General features: G+C 45.6%; 1 protein-coding gene across 1 annotated transcript in view; it reads left to right on the forward strand.

Annotated features, from left to right (window-relative positions):
- Positions 1 to 20267: 20267 nt before the first annotated feature.
- LOC120915856 (indolethylamine N-methyltransferase-like) overlaps positions 20268 to 22897 on the forward strand; it is a 39184-nt gene continuing 36554 nt past the window's right edge. Inside the window, exon 1 of the mRNA XM_040326665.1 lies at positions 20268 to 20418. Within this exon, the coding sequence (XP_040182599.1) occupies positions 20268 to 20418 (151 nt within the window). The remainder of the gene's footprint in view (positions 20419 to 22897) is intronic.

Here is a 22897-nt window from a genome sequence, read left to right on the forward strand (position 1 = left end):
CTGTGGAGCAATTTATCCTCAAATTTAGAGCCGGATGACGAAAGGCAATGTCTTCCATTAATTAAGCTCCAAACTTTAGTTTGTTTGTATAATTTACTAAAGCCAGGGCCAGATATACCAGTAGGCATGTGCCTATGAGTAACAGAGGCGCTTTATCCTTGTACAGTTATCGGACGCACACTTTTATTTTCCCATGATTAGTAAGCGTGGCTCTCTCACTTTGTGGAGTTAGATTCCAATATGGGCACTGGATTTCCAGTGAAGGAAAATTAGACTGTGTAATACAAAATACACTTTGTGAAGCTGCTCTGTTGAATGGACTATTCACATTCCTTTAAGTTAAGTTTTTATAAAGCAATTTGGCCTAGACATCTTCTTTCTGTGAAGTACACAAGTGTGCTAAGTATTAGGCTGACGTAAGAAGAGAGTTGGACTCTGGAAAAACTGGAGGTAGTTGGCTTGTTGCCTTATGTCCCCTGGGCTTGCGTGGAGAGTATGAGTCTCATATCCCCTGTTCAACTGTTGGCGAGCTCGGGCCTAGGTGTCATTTTAGGCCTAAAATTAGTGATCTGCCTCGGGCCTTCCATCACTGTAAATTAAGTTTAAGTGCCCTGTAATAATGGAGACAAAAGGACCTGCTGGTAGGGGTCATATTAGTACAGAAAATAGAGATGACCGTGCGGTAGATCAGAAGGAATAATATAAAGCAGTCTTCACTAATCAAACCACCATGCCAGCTGTGTTGCCACTCATACCAGGTCAGGGGAAACCCAGAGGAAACTCTAAAAACAAAAACAAAACAAAAAACAAACAGAGGGCACACCAGTCTTGTGCATTACCTTCGCAACACTTTAATGTATAAAGGATAAAAATTCATACTCAATCGAGTATTGAGTCAAAATACTGAAGAGCCACTGAAGAAGAGAGGACACCCTCAAAATGCGTCAGCAGCTTTTGGACTACACATCCCGCCATTGAAACTGGCCAGCTGATCTTGCTGGATGATGCAATTGATGGACTGTACATTATATGCTTGACTCAATACTCGTTTGTGAGTATAAACTTTTATACATTGCAAAGGTAATGCACAAGGCTGGTGCGCCCCCTGTTTGTTTATCTTTTTAGGGGTCATATTACACTTGGTTTCAGGTTGATATAGAATATTTATTTAACCCCCCACTCATTAAAGCACTCTAATGCCGCGTACACATGATCATTTTTCGGCATGTAAAAGACAAAATTTTTAAAAAATGTAATTTAAAACGATCGTGTGTGGGCTTCACATCATTTTTCGGGTTCTGAAAAACGACAAAAAAAAAATTCGAACATGCTGCATTTTTTAACGACGTTTTAAATGATGTCGTTTTTCGGGTTGTAAAAAATGATCGTGTGTGGGCTTAGACGACGTGAAAAACCCGCGCATGCTCAGAAGCAGGTTATGAGATGGGAGCGCTCGTTCTGGTAAAACTACCATTCGTAATGGAGTAAGCACATTCATCACGCTGTAACAGATAGAAAAGCGTGAATCGTCTTTTACTAACACAAAATCAGCTAAAGCAGCCCAAAGGGTGGCGCCATCCGAATGGAACTTCCCCTTTATAGTGCCGTCGTACATGTTGTACGTCACCGCGCTTTGCTAGAGCATTTTTCTTTAACGATCGTGTGTGGGCAACGTAGTTTTAATGATGAAGTTGGAAAAAACGTTGTTTTTTCTAGCGGCTGAAAAACATAGTTTTTTACAAGCCGAAAAATGATCGTGTGTACGCGGCATAATTCCTTGGATTCTTTGTTTTTCTAAAAATTTATTTTGGCTTGATCTCATTCATGTAACCTAGATCATAGATCCTCAGATACAATATATCTCAATGTAAATTTTAAGGAGATGTACAGCCAGGGTATGAACCTCTGCTAAAAATAAAAAGTCAGCACTACACCCAAAAATCAAAAAGCCGTAAATAAGAAGCTGCTTGCAATAAAAGTAATATACAGTACTCAAAGAAACTTAAAAAAAAAAAATGCAAATATACTATCTGTAAAAAATTCTTAATGTTTGACTAACAGAAGAAGTGGCAACTCACAAGAAACAAATGTTGTCTCAGCCAAGAGAACAGCAAACATGCTTTGTGTAATCAGGGCCGTCTTAATAGCATTATGGGCCCCTGGGCAAAGTAATGCTCTGGGGCCGCTACAATGGAGACAGTGCAGGTAAACAGACATCAAGTAGGTAGGAGGCAGACAAGCGGAGCTTCCGCATTAACTACATGAACAATCATTCTGTACAGCAAAGAAAATACTACATACATAATGTAACAAAGCTGTCCTGTGCATATAATCTGCTAGATTGATGCCTCCCCAGCACTCTGACCCCTCTACGCCCCAGATATCCCCCTAGCACTCTGATCCCTTTACACCCCAGATACCCCTCTACACGCCAGATATCCCCCCAGCACTCTGATCCCTTTACACCCCAAATAGCCCCCCAGAACTCTGACCCCTCTACACCCCAGATATCCCCCCAGCACTCTGATCCCTTTACACCCCAAATACCCCCCCAGAACTCTGACCCCTCTACACCCCAGATATCCCCCCAGCACTCTGACCCCTCTACACCCCAGATATCCCCCCAGCACTCTGACCCCTCTACACACCAGATATCCCCCCAGCACTCTGACCCCTCTACACCTCAGATATCCCCCCAGCACTCTGACCCCTCTACACCCCAGATAATCCCCCCCAGCACTCTGAACCCGGGCAGTGTGGACTCGAGGACCAGCTGCTTTGGGGAAAGTGCAGGGGCCCCCATGCAGCTGGGGCCCCTGGGTAGTGCCCAGGTGTGCCCTCTCATTAAGACAGCCCTGTGTGTAATCTCTCTGTGCTGTAATCATCAGAGTACAATTTTGGCTGTTTTAATCTCCTCCTCAGGATTCTGTGGTGCCACAACGTGCAAATTACCATAAAGGCAAAAAAGACTTATAGAGGGTTATTTACACTACTTTGCACTACAAGTGCAGGCGCTATAAATCTTATGCCCCATACACATGATCGGTAATTCCGACAGCCTATCTGCAGTCTTCATCCCAGGGGTGGAGAATTGGCCGGCGGATTTCTTGAACTGCCAACAGTTGTTCCCAGGAGAATGGTCCCTACATCCCAATGTCTTTCTGCCCATATGCCAGAGATGGAGTACCCCAGACTTAGATCTGTTGGCATCCAGATTCAACAAGAAGTTGGACAACTTTGTGTCAAGAACAAGGAATCCACTCGCACTCAGGACAGATGCGTTAGTGTCAGTTTTCACTAGTTTATGCATTCCCCCAATTCAGCTGCTACCACGACTTCTTCACAGGATCAAGGAAGAAAGGAGGCCAGTAATCCTAGTAGCTAAGTGGCCAAGAAGATCCTGGTATGCAGAGATCATGAGGATGGCAGTAGGGGATTCCTGAACTCTTCCATCTCGTCCAGACCTGCTGTCGCAAGGGTCACTATTCCATCCTACCTTACAATGACAGTAAATTTGCCACCCTGATTAGATGCTAGAAAGCCACCCTCTAGGACAGTGGTTCTCAACCTGGGGGTCGGGACCCCCTTGGGGGTCGAATGGTGATTTGCCAGGGGTCCCTGAAACCTTGGCTGTTCCTGAAGCCCGCACCACTCTCCCAGGCTTCTCGCTGCTGCCAAGCAGGGCTGTTCCTGGAGCCTGTGGCCACCCACTCAACCTTCTTCGCAGCCGCCCATTCAGTTCAGGGCATGCGAGACACCACAAAGTCAGAGACACAGTGAAGCCAAAGACACAGTGAGTAACACTGCCTGTGATTATAGTTGCCAATAAAAGTCCCCACTACAGTTCTCAGATCAGCAGATGACTTTGATCAAGAGCACCTAAGTTGGCTGATCAGAACTCCCCCCACCAGCACTGACACTCATCCCAACTCCCCGCCATCACTGCCACTCATCCCAACTCCCCTCCAGCACTGACACTCATTCCAACTCCCCTCCAGCACTGACACTCATTCCAACTCCCCTCCAGCACTGCCACTCATCCCAACTCCCCGCCAGCACTGCCACTCATCCCAACTCCCCACCAGCACTGCCACTCATCCCAACTCCCCGCCAGCACTGCCACTCATCCCAACTACCACCACCCCCCAATAGGGAGTAAAAGAAGGAATAAAAATAGAGAATATATGGAAGGGAGAGGAATACAGGGGGAGGAACAAAGAAAAGGGGAGAGAAAGAATAAGAGAAAGAACAAGAAAGGAGGCTAGAGAGGGATGAAGGGGAAAAAAACAAGAAATTAGGATAGCGAGATATAAAAGGGAAAGAAAGGAGAATAAAGATAAAGAGCGGTACATCCTAAAATGTACCACAAGGGGTTTTAATACTGTACGGGTGGAAGAGACTTGGCGAACGCTATATGTCCTTGGGTTAGAGGCGCAATTCACTTGTCTTACCTTGGGTGCTGACAACCCACGCTACAAAATGTTATTGTTGGGGGTCCCCCCAACTTGGGAAATTTTATCAAGGGGTCACGACACTAGGAAGGTTGAGAACCACTGCTCTAGGACCTTTAATTATAGGGTCTGGAGGGCCTATGTCTCCTTGTGTGAAACCAAGGGTCCCAAAGGCGGCTTACTTCGCATTCTTTGGTCCGGGCCTTTGTACAAGAGGTAACTCGGATAAGTCCGCCAGCCAGGTCACCCTTGTGTCCATAGGATTTGAATCTAGTTCTGTCGGTTTTGCAAAGACAGCCCTTTGAGCCGATATACAATATTTCTTTGCTTCTTTTGACAAGTAAATTGGTGTTCTTAGTTACGGTAACCTCCGCATGAAGAATTTGCTACTTTTTCCTGTAAAGAGCCATACTTGATTATTCATAAGGACAAGGTTGTGTTGCTTCCTCACCCTAACTTTTTGCCTATGGTAGTGTCAGGTTTTCATCTTAACCAGGATGTTTCCCTGCCTTGCTTTTTTCTAGAACTTTGTTCTGTAGAAGAAGGATTGTTGCTTTCCCTTTGATGTAGCGAGAGCAGTCAAGGCCTATCTGAAGGCGATAGCAAACTGATGTTTTGTTTGAACTTCCAGAAGGCCCCAGAAAGGGCCAGGCAGCATCAAACTCAACTATTGCTAAATGGATTTGTCAGGTGATTAGTCAGGCTTATAGTCTAAAGAAAGGGGTTCCACCTTTTCAGGTTAAAGCGCACTCTACCAGGGCAGTCAGTGCTTCATGGGCAGTGCATCACCAAGCCTCTGTGGCTCAGATTTGCAACGCCGCTACTTGGTCATCAGTGCATACATTCACAAAATTCTATCAGATGAATGTAAGATGGCAGAAGGATGCCACCTTCGGGCGCAGTGTGCTGCAGGCAGCAGTATAGGTCCTCATGCCTAGCGGTGGCTGTTTTGCTTTGCTTTTCACTCCCCTCAGATGGCATTGCTTTGGGACATCCCACATAGTTATGACTATGGTGCTCTGTGTCCCGTGATGTACGAAAAATAAAATAGGATTTTTATAACAGCTTACTGTAAAATCATTTTCTTCGATTACATTACAGAACACAGAGGTCCCTCCCCTCTTATTGGGATATATATATATATATATATATATATATATAGCTTTGCTACAAAAACTGAGGTACTCCCTGTATGGGAGGAGTTATATAGGGAGGGGGACTTCCTTTCTTTTGGGTGTGCCAGTGTCCATCACCTAAAGGGGGCTATAACCCACATAGTTATGACTATGGTGCTCTGTGTCCCGTGACATACTCGAAGAAAATGATTTTACAGGTACACACTAGGGTCAAGAGACCTGTCAAAGTGGGCCAGTCCGGATGAAGTCCAGGGCCAAATTTTTGTCCCAGTCCAGCCCTGGAGCTAGGAGTGTCACAAAGGTTGCAGTTGCGACCAGGCCCTAGCGTTTTGCCATTGTGGGAGGGCCCCAAGATGACAGGAAGGGGGCCCGCTGCAGAACATGAGAGAGGGTTCCACTGCGGGATCAGAGCAAAGGGCCCGAGGATGAGTAGGAAGGGCCCTGGGCTCGAAGGGCAGGGCCCCAGCTGGGGGTCAGGGGGGCCCTTTATGGTTACTTGTACCAGGGCCCTGAAGGTTCTACACCCACACACGCATACAGTAGTTCATGTACAAATTTGTGTGTAAATTTGTGTGTAATTTTCTACTTGTGTGTACTGGTAACGTTATATATTTTTATTACATATCTGTACAAACGTAAAAATCTTTGAATCGTATATATAATTGTGAGCTCACATTTATAATATATTTTTTACTAGTGTTCACTATCTTTACCATGTCTACTAATAATATAAATATATATATATATATATATATATATATATATATATATATATATATATATATATATATATATATATATAATCAGTCATCATTTTATATATATAAAATCGTACAGGATGCACGAGATGGCTGGAAGGCAGGTAAAATTCTCTGTTATTTGGGTCCCTTTTTAGAGAGATGATGAGAGACATTTTTGAGTACTGAGCGGTTCTCACCCGTGCAGCGTGAGAAGTTCTGGAGTAGTCTGGTTGCAGAGTAAAGGACTTATTTACAGTTCTCACAGAATTGGTAAATCCTCATTTGGGACTTTGGTTACAAAAGGGTTAATCCACCTGTGGGTGAGGCTTGAAAAGGAGCAGGAAGGAGTCGGCATTGTTGAAAAGAACAGTTCACAGCTCTGAGAAAGTGTCTGGTGACTGAAACTTTGCTGCGCTCCTGGACTTGTCCTGTACACTGAAGCAGAAAGGCTCCTTATTCCAGGTGTGGTATTGTGTACTGCTGTAAGCTGTAGTATTTTTTTTTTCAATATACCAGAACTTTGGACTGTTTGTATTTGCTTGCTATGTCACTTCTGGGGTCATGTCCAGGTTCAGTGTCCCCTGCAGGCGGAACCCATGGAATGTGGAACTACGCAGAGGATGTCCTTCTTTGCCCTGAGGATCTGTGCTGTCCACCTGGAGTGAGGAATGGTTCGAATGTGACCTTTGGGTTTACCGGTTTCATGCCCAAACCTTGCTGAACTCAGGTAGTATGGTAACCGTCATCCATACCGGGATGGCTGGGAGAGAGGGCTCCGTAACTAAAACCTTGAATGAATGAATGAATGAATGAAAACTAAAACCTTGCAGGTAGTATGTATACACAGGGGCACTTACACAGTTTACCGATAGTTCAGGGTGGTACCCACCTTAATTCATGAAATTACAGTGAGACTGTCCTCTCTTTTGGAACTATGACACTATTGGGATTATTTACAAAAGGCATATTTTTTTTATATATTTTTTATTTCTTTTTTTTAAATAGGATATATATATATATATATATATATATATATATATATATATATATATATATATATATATATACACATACACACACACACACACACATATACATATATACATACATACATACATACATACATACACACATTATATATATATATATATATATATATACACACACATATACATACATATATATATATATATATATATATATATATATATATATATATAATTTTTTTATTATTATTATTATTATTAAAGGGCCCAAAAGTCCCCTTTTTTTTATTTATTTTTTATAAATGTTAATTTTTTTATTTTTTTTTATATATATATATATATATATATATATATATATATATATTTTTTATTAAAGGGCTCAGAGGTCCCCAGGGCCCCATGTGGCAACCCCCCCCCTTTTTTTTTATGAATGTTTTTTTTTTTATATATATATTTTTTTTTATTAAAGAGCCCAGAGGTCCCCAGGCCCCGGGATGGAAACCCCCCCTTTTTTTTATTTTATTTTTATAAATGTTTATTTATTTTTTATATTTTTTTAATTTATTTTTTATTAAAGGGCCCAGAGGTTTATTTTTTCTTTTTTCTTTTTATGAAAGGGCCCAGAGGTCCTGGATGGCAATTCCCACTTGTTTGTAAATTATTTTTATAATTTAGTTTTTTCTATATATATATATATATATATATATATATATATATATATTTTTTTTTTTTTTTTATTATTATTATTAAAGGGCCCAGAGGTCCCCAGGGCCCTGGATGGCTACCCCCCTTTTTTATAATTTTTTTTAATATATATTTTTCTTTATTTTGTAAAGGGCCCCCCCTGCTTCTCATATTGCGGCGTCCCCCCGCTTCTCGCCCCTGATGTTAGCCCCTGCCAGTGCCATTAGTACCACGTTGGTGCATATTTTTACCGCTGGTCACTGTAATAATGTCACTGGTCCCCAAAAAAGTGTCAAAAAATGTCAGTTAGGTGTCTGATCTGTCCACGATAATGTCGCAGTCTCTCTAAAAATCACTAATCACCGCCATTACTAGTAAAATTAATAAAAATGCCATAAATATATCCTCTATTTTATGGACGCAATAACTTTTTCGCAAACAAATCAATAAACACTTTTTGGGATTTTTTTTTCCAAAAATATGTAGCAGAATACAAATTGGCCCAAATTGATGAAGAAATTCAATAAAATTGTCGCTCTTTTTTGTTTATAGCGCAAAAAATAAAAACAGCAGAGGTGATCAAATACCACCAAAAGAAAGCTTTATTTGTGGGGGGGGGGACATAAATGTGCACCCACGCAATTGTCAGCTAAAGTAACGCAGAGCCATATCAAAAAAATGGCCTGTCATTAAAGGGGGGGAAATCCTTCCGGGGCTGAAGTGGTTGAACGGTACAGTTTTCGTCCAAAAATACAATGACATCACTTCTGATGTTTTCTGTTGTAAGAGAATTTTCGTAAGTTGAGTAACCTCTTTATTTTCAATATAGAGAATAGCATGGAAAAAAAAAAAAGCAGGCGATCATTCGTCCGATATTCTTATTGTGTGTAGCGGACTTTACACCATAGACCATCGTTTTTTCCAGCTGGAGATGTTGTTTTACAAACAGAATTCATACAGAAAATGTGATGATGACAAAGCTACATCCAATCTTTGAACGCCGAGTGCTCGTAAATAAGACAATATTTGAACTCAGAGAGGAGTAAACATTTTGTTAGGCTGAAGCTGTCTCATATTTGCAGAGCCTCAAACCACAAGACTGTCAAAGACAACAAATGAGCTGAGAAGAGCATACAAAGGAGGTTTAAAGAATAAACCTGCTAAGACTGATTAGAAGACAGGCTAAGCCCTGGTTCACATTGGTACGATTTGAGATGCGATTTGACATGTCAAATCTCATCTCAAATCGGCGGCATTTGCCGGCAATGGCACCGTCCTAATCGGTGCGATGCCTCATCTGCGGCGCTGCACCGATTTCTGTACTACTTTTTGCGATTTAGGGCTGTGATTTACATTGACGTCTGTGCAAAAACCTGCACAGATGTCTCTGAAATCGCGGCCGAAATCGGGACTGACAAGCGGGAGTGAAATCGTGTGAGTTCAGCTGACAATGTCTCCCAGGCTGTGATTAGCGCAGCGCCGTGAAGACTTCCTGGCGGGCTCTGCACGTGTACTATGGGAACACACTGGAGCTCATCCTTAGTTCCTACTGCTGTGTCCATTAACACATACAAGAAACAAAAAATAAGTGTAGCGCTAAAAAGAAAAATGAAAAAGACTATGGGCCAGATTCACTTATAATTACGTTGCTCCTGGGCAGCGTAACGTATGTGATTTACGTTACACTGCAGCAGGTTTACAGCGTAAGTGCCTGATTCTCAGAACACTTACCTGTAAACTTGCGGCGGTGTATCGTAAATGCGCTCGGCGCAAGCTCGCCCAATTCAAATGGGGCGGGCACCATTTAAATTAGGCGCGTTCCCGCGCCGAGCGTACTGCGCATGCTCCGTCGGGTAAATTACCCAACGTGCATTGCGCTAAATGACGTCGCACCGACGTCATTTGCTTAGACGTTAACGTAAATGGCGTCCAGCGCCATTCACGGACGTCTTACGCAAACGACGTTGATTTTTAAATTTCGACGCGGGAACGACGGCCGTACTTAACATGGCTTAGGACAACTTGGGCTCAGCCCTAATTTTACGCGGCGTAACTCGACGGAAACGACGTACAGTTAGATCGACGGGCCGTTCGGACGTTCGGGGATCGCCGTAAGTATTCATTTGCATATTCTACGCCGGCCATAATGGCCTCGCCACCTAGCGGCCGGCTTAGAATTGCATCCTTAAGATCCGACAGTGTAAATTAAATTACACATGTCGGATCTTAGGGCTAGCTATGCGTAACTGATTCTATGAATCAGCCGCATAGTTAGGACGGCCCTAACACAGAGATACGACGGCGTATCAGGAGATACGCTGTCGTATCTCTTTTGTGAATCTGGCCCTAAGTGAATAAATCTTATGGAAGATACCATAAGAACACCAAAAGTGCTTGTACAGTCAATTGAGCACAGTGTAAATATATTGAATAAAAAGTCTGTGAAACAATCCAAGTAATTCAGTTGAAAGTGACTGTGTGATCAGATAATTGATAGAAGATCCATCACCAAATAGTAATATTGAGAGGCTTACCAGAGGGATCGGACCCAAGTAAGTATACACTTATCAGGCCGATCAAGCTTATAAAGTATAGGTATCTAGGATCCCAATCGACTCCAATGTTGAATAGGTCTATGGAACTCCTAAGGCATTCATATGGATATTACTCAATACGAAACCAATTCATAGGAAGCCCGCCAGATGGTAATAATGGACACTGATAAGTTCACTTTACTCTCTGCTAAGCTTTACACTGCTGTACACCAAAAAGGTCTGCACACCTGCTCCGCTCTATCTACACCACTAGTAGGCCTCTGTCCTCCTCTCCCAGTCCTGGGTAATATCCATATGAATGCCTTAGGAGTTCCATAGACCTATTCAACATTGGAGTCGATTGGGATCCTAGATGCATATGTATAAAAATACACCTGTTTGTAGCTAAAAGTTCCCATTTAAGCAAAAGATCAAATATCACAAATTATATATCGCCAAACCCTCAGAGAGGTATAGTTATATGCCTTCTTAGTAAAATAAAATTAAAACTATAAAGATTAGATACTAGAAAATGTATTCTCCCTGGAAACCTGAGTATAGAGATTTCTGGTCTCCGATTGCCACCCGGTGGCCAAGTTAAGCAGGTGATTATACAAATAATTATTAAATAATTTAATCCACAAATGATAAGAAAGAGAAAATAATACCAGCTACACCCTCTGGGCAGGTTTTTATAGGGGGCCTGACCCTCGAAACGCGTTAGCCATTTATGGATGTTTAGAGGTCTTCCCATGCCATCAGCTGGGTATGGTGTATTGGAGAGTCTCATCTCTGTCTTTGGACATGCTTGTGTCAAACATGTGTTTGGAAGTACCCACCTGTTTTACTTTCTTGATAAAGATTTAGTTATGATAATGCACTAGGGTGGTGCACCCTCTTTCTTTCTCTTTCTTTCCTTTTTCTATTGTTTTCAATTAATAAATAACAAGGTCAGGGAGATAGGAGGGGGCGGTTCAAGATCAGAGAAACATTTAAGATTTGATCATCTCATCCATCATCAGACATCCCAGGACACCATAGGCGTGTGCATGCGGTGTGTCAGATTTGCCTGGGAACACCCTAATCACCCCTGTGTGCAAGTGACATCCAGTGTTCAACCCCGAGTAATCCATCCTATTTTAGCCGCAGCGCTGGATTTTCTGTGTCATCTCCCTTTCCAGCCAGGCTAAATGGTGCCTGTGAGCTGGGCTGGGTGGGTGCACTGTGCCAATCTGATTGGCAGTGCCCAGGACAGTGTGTTGTACAAACTGGACAGAGGTGACTGAGTCTGCTCCACATCCCATCCTACCCCTGCTATGTCTGTCCTGCCCCATACTCCACCCCCTTACTTGCACACGTTGCTGTGAAAGGGCTTGCTATGAAGGTGGCAAATTGAAATATAGAGCACACAGCAGCTCTAGATCGTGGCTGCCTGAGCCTAGGGGAGACGAGCCTGGGGCCATGATTGTGAGTAGCAGACATTCTGAACACCCCCCTTCTCTCACTGTCTCTCTTACCCCCCCCCCCCCTCTATTATTCCCCCTCTCTCACTTTCTCTCTCCCCATCTCTCCTCTTTCTTCCCCCTCACACTCCCCCTCTCTCACTTTCTCTCTCCCCTGTGTCTCTCCTCTCTCCCCTTCTCTCCCCCTCTCTCCTCTTCTCTCCCCCTCTTCTCTCCCCCTCTCTCCTCTTCTCTCCCCCTCTCTCCTCTTCTCTCCCCCTCTCTCCCCCTCTTCTCTCCCCCTCTCTCCTCTTCTCTCCCCCTCTCTCCCCCTCTCTCCCCTTCTCTCCCCCTCTCTCCCCCCCTCTCCCCCCCTCCTCCCCCCCTCTCTCCTCTTCTCTCCCCCCTCTCTCTCTCTCCCCCACCTCTTTCCCCCTCCTTTCATCCATCTTCTAGTTTCATCTTCAATTTACTCCCCAATCATCATTAATGTACTATATAACCAACAGGCACTACCTAGAGCCCCCTAAAATCTCACCCAACTTTGCCTGGGAGAATCCTGACCCATTGGATCTTCCTCAGATCCATAAAGTTCTGGAAGAATGGTACTTACCACCCCTAGAAGTTATATTGATGCACCCCGCTAGCCATAAAGGCGGTATTCCCGCTGATTTCTCTGATGAACATGTTGCTGGAGTTGTAGAGCCTGAATACACCACCAATGTTACTGTGGACTCTCTAGCTGACACAGCCGACAGCTCAAGTAAGGGTGTTAATAATAATAATAATAATAATAATAATAATAATATTATACACGATTTATATAGCGCCAACAGTTTACGCACTGCTTTACAATGTATATTGTGGACAGCACAATTACAGTATAGTTCAATACAGAAGGTACAAGAGGGCCCTGCTCGTAGAGCTTGCATTCTAAAGAGAGGGGACCAAAAGGTAATGGCTGCAGAGAATGATTTAATGGGGGTGGCTCGGGGACAATTAGGTGGGTGTAGGATAGGCTTCCCTGAATAAATGAGTTTTCAGGGGTCTCCTAAAGGTGGAGAGGTTAGGGGCTGATCAGACATAACGAGGCAGGGAGTTCCAGAAGATGGAAGAAGCTCTGGAGAAGTCCTGAAGGCGAGCATGGGAGGAGGTAACAAGGGAGCTAGAGAACAGGAGGTCCTGAGAGGAGCGGAGGGGACGATTTGGCTGATATCTGCAGATGAGGTTGGTGATGTAGATAGGGGCGATGTTGTGAATGGCCTTGTATGTTATGGTTAGCATTTTGATTTTTATACAGTGGGGCAGGGGAAGCCAGTGAAGGGATTGGCAGAGAGGAGCAACAGTCCTGGATCGGTTAGTGAGATGTATTAGTCTAGCAACAGAATTCATAATAAACTGAATGGGGGAATTTCCTGCGTAGGGGTAGGCCATTAAGGAAAGGCGGGAAATTCCTCTGTGTGCTCATAAATTCAGGAAGGAGGTTCCTTCCCAGAAGTGTGTTCTGGAGCCTTCCACATGTGGGGGAATTGCTGTCCCCCTAAAGATACCAACCGTGAACTCTTTCCTAAGCAAGTATGCTGGGGCAGCCACAAGCCTGAAGTTAGGGGCTAGAGATGTTAGGAAAAGACTGCACTTACTGTTGAACTGTTATCTTGTAAATCTCATTGTGCTAATTATTTCAGTACAGCTCCTGAAACTTTGCTTGGTCTGAAGTTAATAAAGGGGTGTAATGCAAGAAACCTGAACACATAGTCTACAGTTGGGTCGCCAGTACATTGGGGTATGAAGACATCAGTACAAATGAGTTAAGATACGGTGATTATCAAGGGTAACAATGGTTTGGTAAGCAGCCTGTTGTTAAGGGGGTATATGTGGCAGGTGAGATAGCCTCTTGTAGAGAGGGAGATGTTGTTGGCAATCCTTCAGCAGCAATTAGTCTCCCATTGCAACGCCGGGGCCCTCGGCCTTTGCACAGGTACGTAAAAGGAAAAGTTAATTAAGTGCATTCATGGACACCAATTTATTTGTTCAAGTGTACATGATGCTCAAGTAAAGGCACCCCTGTGCCAGGCAAGTGACTCTGTTCTGGGTGCCCACCGTAGCACACTCCTACATGTCTGTAAATATCGGGTGGCTGTACTGCCCAATACTATCACATTAAAATACTTTACCACTTCAGCCAGTCTCCATGTGAGTTCTCTTCCGTCGTGGGCAGTGTGCCTGGACCGCTGATATGCACCTCACTTTTCCTGAAAGAATGTCAGTTCTGCTTGAGGAGTAGGAAGCAAAGTCCTGGCCTGCAGAGTTTGACCTCCTACTGGGCCATCCATTTGTTGAGATGATGTTTTATCTCCGAATCTGCAGGTCTTTCCATATAGCGGTTTACTTACCTTGTGTTTGAGTGTTGGTGTCATGAATATGCATCATGTCTGTCTGCCTACCTGATCTCCATGTGTTCATTAGAGGCAGATCCTGTTCTGGTTTCCCTTCTTATCACTTCCTCTTCCTGTATGGCTCCACCCTAGTCCATCCCAGGAAGCCTATATTAACCTTTGCTCTACAGGTCTGCAGTGCTGTTCAACAGTGTTCCAATGCTCAGTTCCTGTCTGCAGTGTATTGCTAGTTCCTGGTTGCAGAGTGCTACGATCATCTTCCGTGTACCGTTTTGGCTTGTCCCCGACTTCCCTGTCTGCCTGTGCCCCTGACTATTTGCATGTTCCACGGTTATCCTTGTCTGCCTGTTGCCCTGACCTCGGCCTGTCCATCACCACTGTTTGTTCTGCTGGCTGCTTCCTCCTTCTCTCAGCGGAGTGTGACCTGAGGAATCCCGGGAACGCGACCTGGACCCAGTTGCGGCCAAGACCATCCCTACCACCAAGGGCTCTGGTGAATACAAAACTGGGTCTTAGACTCCGCGCCCTGGGTGATCTTGGGTTACGCTTCCTCCCTGCCAGCAGTAGTCGGCTATAGGGTTCACTTCCCTGCGGTGCATCCCTGACCCCTACAGGGTGCACTTGTCACCTGGCCACAGGTGACCTGACAGTTTGAACAGCCATGAACCCGGCCGACATGCCGCTTCCTGCAGATGACCCATTACAGGGCGTTGTTCACAGACTCGAGACGCATGAAGCTAATCAGGCTCAGGTGATGCGTTTCCTTCAGGATCTGGCTTCCCGCTTTGATCAGCTTCAGACCTCGTTGGGAGCCCCGAATCTACAACCCCAAGTACAACCAGCGGCAGCGGCTGCGCCCGTCGCACCAGTCGCAGAGTCGCATTCACTGAAGCTACCACCTCCAGTCCGTTTTTCTGGAGACTCCAAGGCCTGCAGGGGGTTTCTTAGCCAGTGCACCATCCATTTTGAACTACAGCCTCAAAACTTCTTGTCTGATCGGGCAAAGGTAGCCTATATTATTTCCCTCCTTTCCGGTGAAGCTTTAGCCTGGGCTGCCCCTATGTGGGAGAGGAATGATCCGGTAGTTTCCAGCCTGTTCAACTTCCTAAAGCTCTTTCGGAACATCTTTGAAGAGCCGGCTCGGGCCTCTTCAGCAGCCAGTGCTCTGCTACGTCTCCGCCAAGAATCTCGTTCAGTGGGTCAATATGCTCTTCAGTTCCGTATACTCTCAGCTGAATTGAGCTGGAACAATGAGGCCCTGGTCGCTACCTTTTTACATGGCCTCTCTGACCGAGTGAAGGACGAATTAGCGGGAAGAACCATCCCCGTCGGTCTGGACGATGTCATCTCCCTGTGCAATCAGATCGATATTCGTTTTCAGGAGAGGTCCATTGAGAAAAGACACCAGCACTCCCTAGGTCGTAGTCAGTCTGTGCTTCCCTCACTTCGTCCCGTAGACCACCCCCTGCCTGCTGAGGAACCTATGCAGTTGGGCCGGACCAGACTAACACCCGAAGAACGTGCTAGACGCAGAACTCTGGGCTTGTGCCTCTATTGTGGAGGCAAGGGCCATCTTCGTGCCTCCTGCCCGCTTCGCCCGGGAAACGCTCAGGTCTAATACATTTAGAAGGTGGAGTATTGGACCCAGAAACATCACCTTCCCGTCTGCTCCTTCCGGTGTCCCTTCATGTAGGCACTTCTCCCCTATCGATCTGTGCATATCTGGATTCCGGGGCTGCCGGCAACTTTATGGACTGGAGAACTGCTTCTTCTATGAAGCTTACCCTTTCACCCCTCACTACGCCGCTGGTAGTCTCGGCAATTGATGGCACTATTCTCCCAGGGGGTCCTATTCGCTTCCAGACACTACCCATTAGGATGTCGATAGGGATTCTCCACCAGGAGTGGATATCCTTTCTCATCCTACCTAAAGCCTCCACTCCCATTGTATTGGGCCTTCCTTGGCTACAGCTCCACTCTCCCCATGTGGACTGGGCTTCTGGGCAGATTCTGGCTTGGGGTCCTTCATGTTTCTCGTCATGTCTTTCCAAGGTGACTCCTAAGGGGGAACTTCCGGTTGCTACCACATCAGTATCTTCGGATCTTCCCACTGCTTACAGCGATTACCGGGATGTGTTCTGTAAGAAATCAGCCGAGGTGCTTCCTCCCCACAGATCTTTTGACTGTGCCATTGACCTTGTTCCTGGAGCAATTCTGCCCAGGGGTCGCACATACCCTTTGTCCATCCCAGAGACCCAGGCCATGTCTGAGTATGTCGCAGAAAACCTTGACAGAGGTTTCATTCGGAAATCGTCATCGCCTGCAGGAGCAGGGTTCTTTTTTGTTGCCAAGAAGGATGGTACCTTGAGACCCTGTATTGATTATCGAGGATTAAACGCTGTTACTATTAAGAATCGTTACCCCTTACCCTTGATATCTGAATTGTTCGATAGGTTGAGGGGTGCCTCCATTTTCACTAAGTTGGATCTCAGGGGGGCGTACAACCTCATTCGAATACGAGAAGGCGATGAGTGGAAGACTGCGTTTAACACTCGAGACGGCCATTATGAGTATCTGGTCATGCCTTTCGGGTTATGTAATGCCCCAGCCGTATTTCAAAACTTTGTCAACGAAATCTTCAGGGACCTGCTGTACCAGTTTGTTGTCATCTATCTGGATGACATTCTAATCTTTTCGGAAAATCTGCATGTCCACAGGAACCATGTTCGCACTGTACTCCAGCGCCTCAGAGAGAATAATCTCTATGCCAAACTGGAGAAATGCTCCTTTGAATGTTCTGAGGTCCTGTTTCTAGGATGCTTTGTTTCAAGCTTGGGCCTTCGTATGGATCCTGGGAAGGTCTTAGCCATTACCAATTGGCCTCTTCCTGCTAGCCTCAAGGCCACACAGCGCTTTCTTGGTTTCACAAATTATTATAGGCAGTTCATCAGGAATTATTCTTCCATTGCCGCGCCTATTATCGCTTTGACCAAGAAGGGTGCTAATGCCAAGGACTGGCCTCCCGAAGCTGTCTCTGCGTTTCACGATCTGAAACAGGCCTTCGTCTCTGGACCTCTTTTGAGGAGACCAAACCCTGAGGAGGCATTCTTTATTGAAGTGGACGCTTCTTCAGTGGGAGTGGGAGCGGTGCTTCTTCAACTTTTTGAGAAGAGACGTCAACCATGTGCGTTCTTTTCCAAAAAAATTTCTCAGGCAGAGAGAAATTATGCCATCGGTGACCGGGAACTTCTCGCAATTAAATTGGCGCTAGAAGAGTGGCGTCATCTTTTGGAGGGTTCTCCGCACTCCATAACGATCTTCACCGATCACAAGAATCTACAGTACTTACAGAATGCTAAACGTCTGAATCCCAGACAGGCCAGGTGGAGTCTCTTCTTTTCCCGTTTCAGTTTCACGATTACATACAAACCTGGTTCCTGCAACGGTCGGGCTGATGCGCTTTCTAGATCCTTTGACACCTTGGACGAAGATCTCACTCTTGAACCTGAGCCGATCATTCCAACTTCATGCATTGTTGCCCATTCTACCACCCTGGACTCAAAAATTCCTCCTGGTAAGACCTTTGTCCCCACTGAGCTAAGAGCCAAGATCCTTCGTTGGGGACATGATTCCAAGGTGGCGGGCCATGCTGGTTTCCTCCGGTCCTTCCTACTCATTAGTCGTCACTATTGGTGGCTGAATCTCCGCTCAGAGGTTAAAGACTATGTCAAGGCTTGTCATGTCTGTGCTCAGTTCAAATCCTCCACACAAGCTCCTGCTGGTCTCCTTATGCCCTTGCCCATTCCCAAGGAGCCCTGGGCTCACATTGCCATGGATTTTATCACCGATCTTCCACTGTCTGACGGTAATACGGTCATTTGGGTGGTAGTCGATCGGTTCTCCAAAATGGCACATTTTGTTCCCCTTCCTGGTCTGCCTTCTGCTCCTGCTTTGGTCCCCATTTTTGTTCGAGAGATTTTCCGTCTTCATGGGGTTCCTTCTCATATTGTTTCGGACAGGGGTGTTCAATTCACGTCTCGTTTTTGAAGAGCCTTTTGCAAATCCCTCAATATTGCTTTGGATTTTTCCTCTTCTTACCATCCTCAATCCAATGGGCAGACGGAGAGGGTTAATCAGGAGTTAGAGGTTTTTCTTCGTACCTTAGTCTCCGCTCATCATGACGATTGGTCCTCTCTACTTCCATGGGCGGAATTTTCCCATAACAATCATGTGAATACCAGTTCGCAGAGAACACCCTTTTTCTCAGTTTATGGAAGACATCCTCAACTTCCACTTCCCATGACCTGTTCTCTGGATATCCCAGCTTTGGCTTCAGCTCAAGAGTCATTCAATTCCATCTGGAGCGACATCCATGATTCCCTCCGGGCAGCTGCCGACAAATTCAAAGGCTTTGCTGACCGCCGCAGGCGTAAACCGCCTTCTCTTCAACCAGGGGACAAAGTCTGGCTCTCCACCAGAAACATCAAGCTCCGAGTCCCTTCTCTGAAGTTTGCTCCAAGATTCATTGGTCCATACACCATAATGGCTAAGCTGAATCCAGTTTGTTTCAAGCTTCAGATTCCCAAAAACCTCAAAATCTCTAACTCCTTCCATGTTTCCCTTCTGAAGCCTTTAGTCCTTAATAGGTTCTCTCGTCCTCTCCCCACCACGGCACCAGTCTCTGAGGAGAATCAGGAATATGAGGTCAGTCAAGTACTGGATTCCCGACTCTGTAGAGGCGCTCTTCAGTACCTTGTTCATTGGAAAGGCTTTGGTCCTGAGGAGTGGTCTTGGGTTCCTGCATCATAGGTCTTTGCACCTCGTCTATTGTAGAATTTTCATCTGAAGTTTCCCCCTAAACCCGGACCCAGGCAGGGAAGGGGGAGGCCTCGTAAGAGGGAGGGTACTGTCATGAATATGCATCATGTCTGTCTGCCTACCTGATCTCCATGTGTTCATTAGAGGCAGATCCTGTTCTGGTTTCCCTTCTTATCACTTCCTCTTCCTGTATGGCTCCACCCTAGTCCATCCCAGGAAGCCTATATTAACCTTTGCTCTACAGGTCTGCAGTGCTGTTCAACAGTGTTCCAATGCTCAGTTCCTGTCTGCAGTGTATTGCTAGTTCCTGGTTGCAGAGTGCTACGATCATCTTCCGTGTACCGTTTTGGCTTGTCCCCGACTTCCCTGTCTGCCTGTGCCCCTGACTATTTGCATGTTCCACGGTTATCCTTGTCTGCCTGTTGCCCTGACCTCGGCCTGTCCATCACCACTGTTTGTTCTGCTGGCTGCTTCCTCCTTCTCTCAGCGGAGTGTGACCTGAGGAATCCCGGGAACGCGACCTGGACCCAGTTGCGGCCAAGACCATCCCTACCACCAAGGGCTCTGGTGAATACAAAACTGGGTCTTAGACTCCGCGCCCTGGGTGATCTTGGGTTACGCTTCCTCCCTGCCAGCAGTAGTCGGCTATAGGGTTCACTTCCCTGCGGTGCATCCCTGACCCCTACAGGGTGCACTTGTCACCTGGCCACAGGTGACCTGACAGTTGGGGCTATAATATAAACGCCAAGTACGCTGTCATTCAATAGAACTAAAGGAGGTGCTTGGATAACTAGTGAAACATGTTCAGAATTACAGAACAAATCCAGATATCTGTAATTAACTTCTACTAGCTAAACTAATAAACCATTCATGCAAGTTTGTGATTTTTATGTTTCCACCATCTATCACTGTGCTGGCAGACTCGCAGGATTTTGAAGATTTAATTGATGACAAAAATTAAACATAAACTTCCCATTTATCTCTTTATTTCAAAGTATTACATTCCCCATTTCAGTTGCAGTCCACTGCATTTAATAGAATCAAGCTTTCTTTACTCTCCTAGAGAGAAGATAGATCAGCATGGAGACTCCATACACATCATCTCAAACCTACATTGATGAGTTTGACCCTGTGGATTACTACAGAGCATATTATGACCCTGAAGAAAAAGCTATAACTGGAGAATGGTCTGAATTTGCATTGAAGAATTTCCATGAAACCTTCACTTCAGGTAAAGAAACACTGTTTTTATTGCTGAAAGAATTATCACACAAAGTTGCACTTAACTCTTTTTATGCCACCACTGTATGTCGCGCTGTACAGATGCTGGGTCGCTTCCACACATCCTGGTGAGTATTAAACCTCCCTATTTCCGTGCACGCCTCTGCCATGTCTCCCGGACACCGCTCACCCAGGACTGGCATGGCATGTGTTACCAGGTAGAGTGGAGGGGGATTAGCAAGGTTGTTCACACTTTCACTTTCAAGTCCTGGTGTCACTTGCTGGTGCAGCTATAACCTCTTGTTGTCTGTATTTGTGCTTTGCATGCTAGCTGCTGCTTCCCTCTGTACTCAATTTGCCTGTTTTTTAACCTGCTAGTAGGTACTTTCTCTGATTGTTACCATCTGACTAGCGCAGTTTTTTTTTCCCTTTTTTTTTACAAGGTAGAGTATTTGCTCCGGACCAACGTGGTCCCGGAGCCAGGAACATGTGAACACCCCCCCCCCCCAGGAGGGCCACACACGGGAGTGGTGGGACGACCTTCCAGGTGGATGGTGGTGAAGACGACCCCGAACCAATGGCGTCTGCCCCCTAAATACCCCTCCCCAGCATGCACAGCGAGGCGATCAACCCTTCTGATTGGCTGCCGAGGAGAAATATCCACACTACCTTGATTCTACTGCTGCCACCTGTCGGTCTGTGGTAGGACCAACTCCACAGACAACGACAGTGTACACACACAGCACAGCCAAAGCTGGAATAGAGGCCCTAAATGTTGTCAAATAAACAAGGTCAGAGGCAACTAACTCTCTAACCACCCTCTAAATTTACAGCAGCACCGCTATGAAAGTAGCCAGGCGCTACAGTGATAACACCAAAGACACCAACACGAGGTCACATAGACACCATTCACACATTCATATTGTGCTTTATCATTACCAATGGCAAGGCTATTATTGGTTGTTCAAATGGCAGCCTCCAGAACTATCTCAAGAGGCTGAATCAATTTACATGGAAAGACCCAAGATGGAGTCTCTCCATACCATAAATCCAGGTCATTCAACCAGGTTACTGGAGGATTTCAGTGGACTTGCAATATACCTATCAGCATGTCCCGATCCTTCAGTCATACCAGCAGTTTTGAGTTGAGGGGCAGGCATTACCAAAACCAGCTGGAGCCTACACAGAATATGCTCTACCTAGGGGCCCAATTCAATACTCAGGCGGCCTCAGTTTCTTTGCCACCTCAAACTTCCTTAAGTCAAGGAGACGTTCCAACAGGCGTTGGCTGCACCGGTGATGTCAGCATCCCAGTGCATGAGTCCTCTCGGGACAATAGCTTCATGTATTCCGATGATCCTCTGGGCTCACTGGAAACTCAGTTTTCCAACAAGGCTTCCTGATGCAATGGAAGAGTTTGTCTATCGCAGCAAATCAGGATCTCCAGCCGGAGGCACCAGAGTTTCTGGTGATAAAAAAACAAAAAACTGCTAAATGGCTTGGTCTATTAGGGCTGCAGCCATGGATCATTGTTGCCACAGATGCCAGCACAACAGGGTGGGGCACCACCTGCGAGCATCTCAAGATCCAGGGCAGGTGGAAACTTCCCACTCAGGGCCTAGTTTCCAATATTTTGGAACTCCTACCAGCATTCATGACATTGAACACTTTACTGCCACACATACAGGGTCTGCCAGTCCTACTCCATCTGGACCACACTGCAGCAGTGTCCTATATACAGCGACAAGGTGACACACACAGCCAATCCCTCTTGAGAGAGGTGGAACCAATAATGACTTTGGCCCAGCAATATCTCCCAGATTTGAGGGCCATATATCTTGCAGGCTATCAGAATTTGGAAGCCGATTGTCTATCCGGACAATTCAAGGATCCCAACGAATGGTCCCTTCACCCTGAAGTGTTCCAAAGGATCATCCACGAGTGGGGGTTACAACTGGATCTGTTTTGCCTCATCAGCCTACTACAAGGGGAACTGGTTCCTCTCACGCTACCTTCATCCCTTATTGGAGGGGACAGATGCCTTTACCAATCCTTTGGTTGGGCAACAGGCCTCTGGTAATGGGTATCAGCGTGTGCACACCGATCACTCTGCCGGTGACTCCTCATCTCCTCTTGTCTGAGGGAGATGCACTACATCGGCAACCATCACAACTAACCTAAGTGGCCTGGAAATTCTAAAGCAGAGGTTACAAGAGTTAGGATGTTTTCCAGAGGGGATTAGAACTTTACAGAGTTATATGAAACGGTCAATCAATGCCATCTACTCCAGAATATGTATTAGGTTTACAAGCTTTGCAGCTGGATGTCAGTTTGACCCTAGTGACCCAAATGTATCTATAATCCTGTATTTTCTACAATCTGAATTGGATATGGGGCTCAGTTTGCTTAAGGTGCAAATTTTAGCCAGCTTGGCTTTTACCCAAAAGAAATGGGCAGCAAACCTTCTGATGGATCACTTCATGAGAGAG

The sequence above is a fragment of the Rana temporaria genome, chromosome 10, assembly GCF_905171775.1.
Source record: "Rana temporaria chromosome 10, aRanTem1.1, whole genome shotgun sequence".
NCBI lineage: Eukaryota > Metazoa > Chordata > Amphibia > Anura > Ranidae > Rana > Rana temporaria.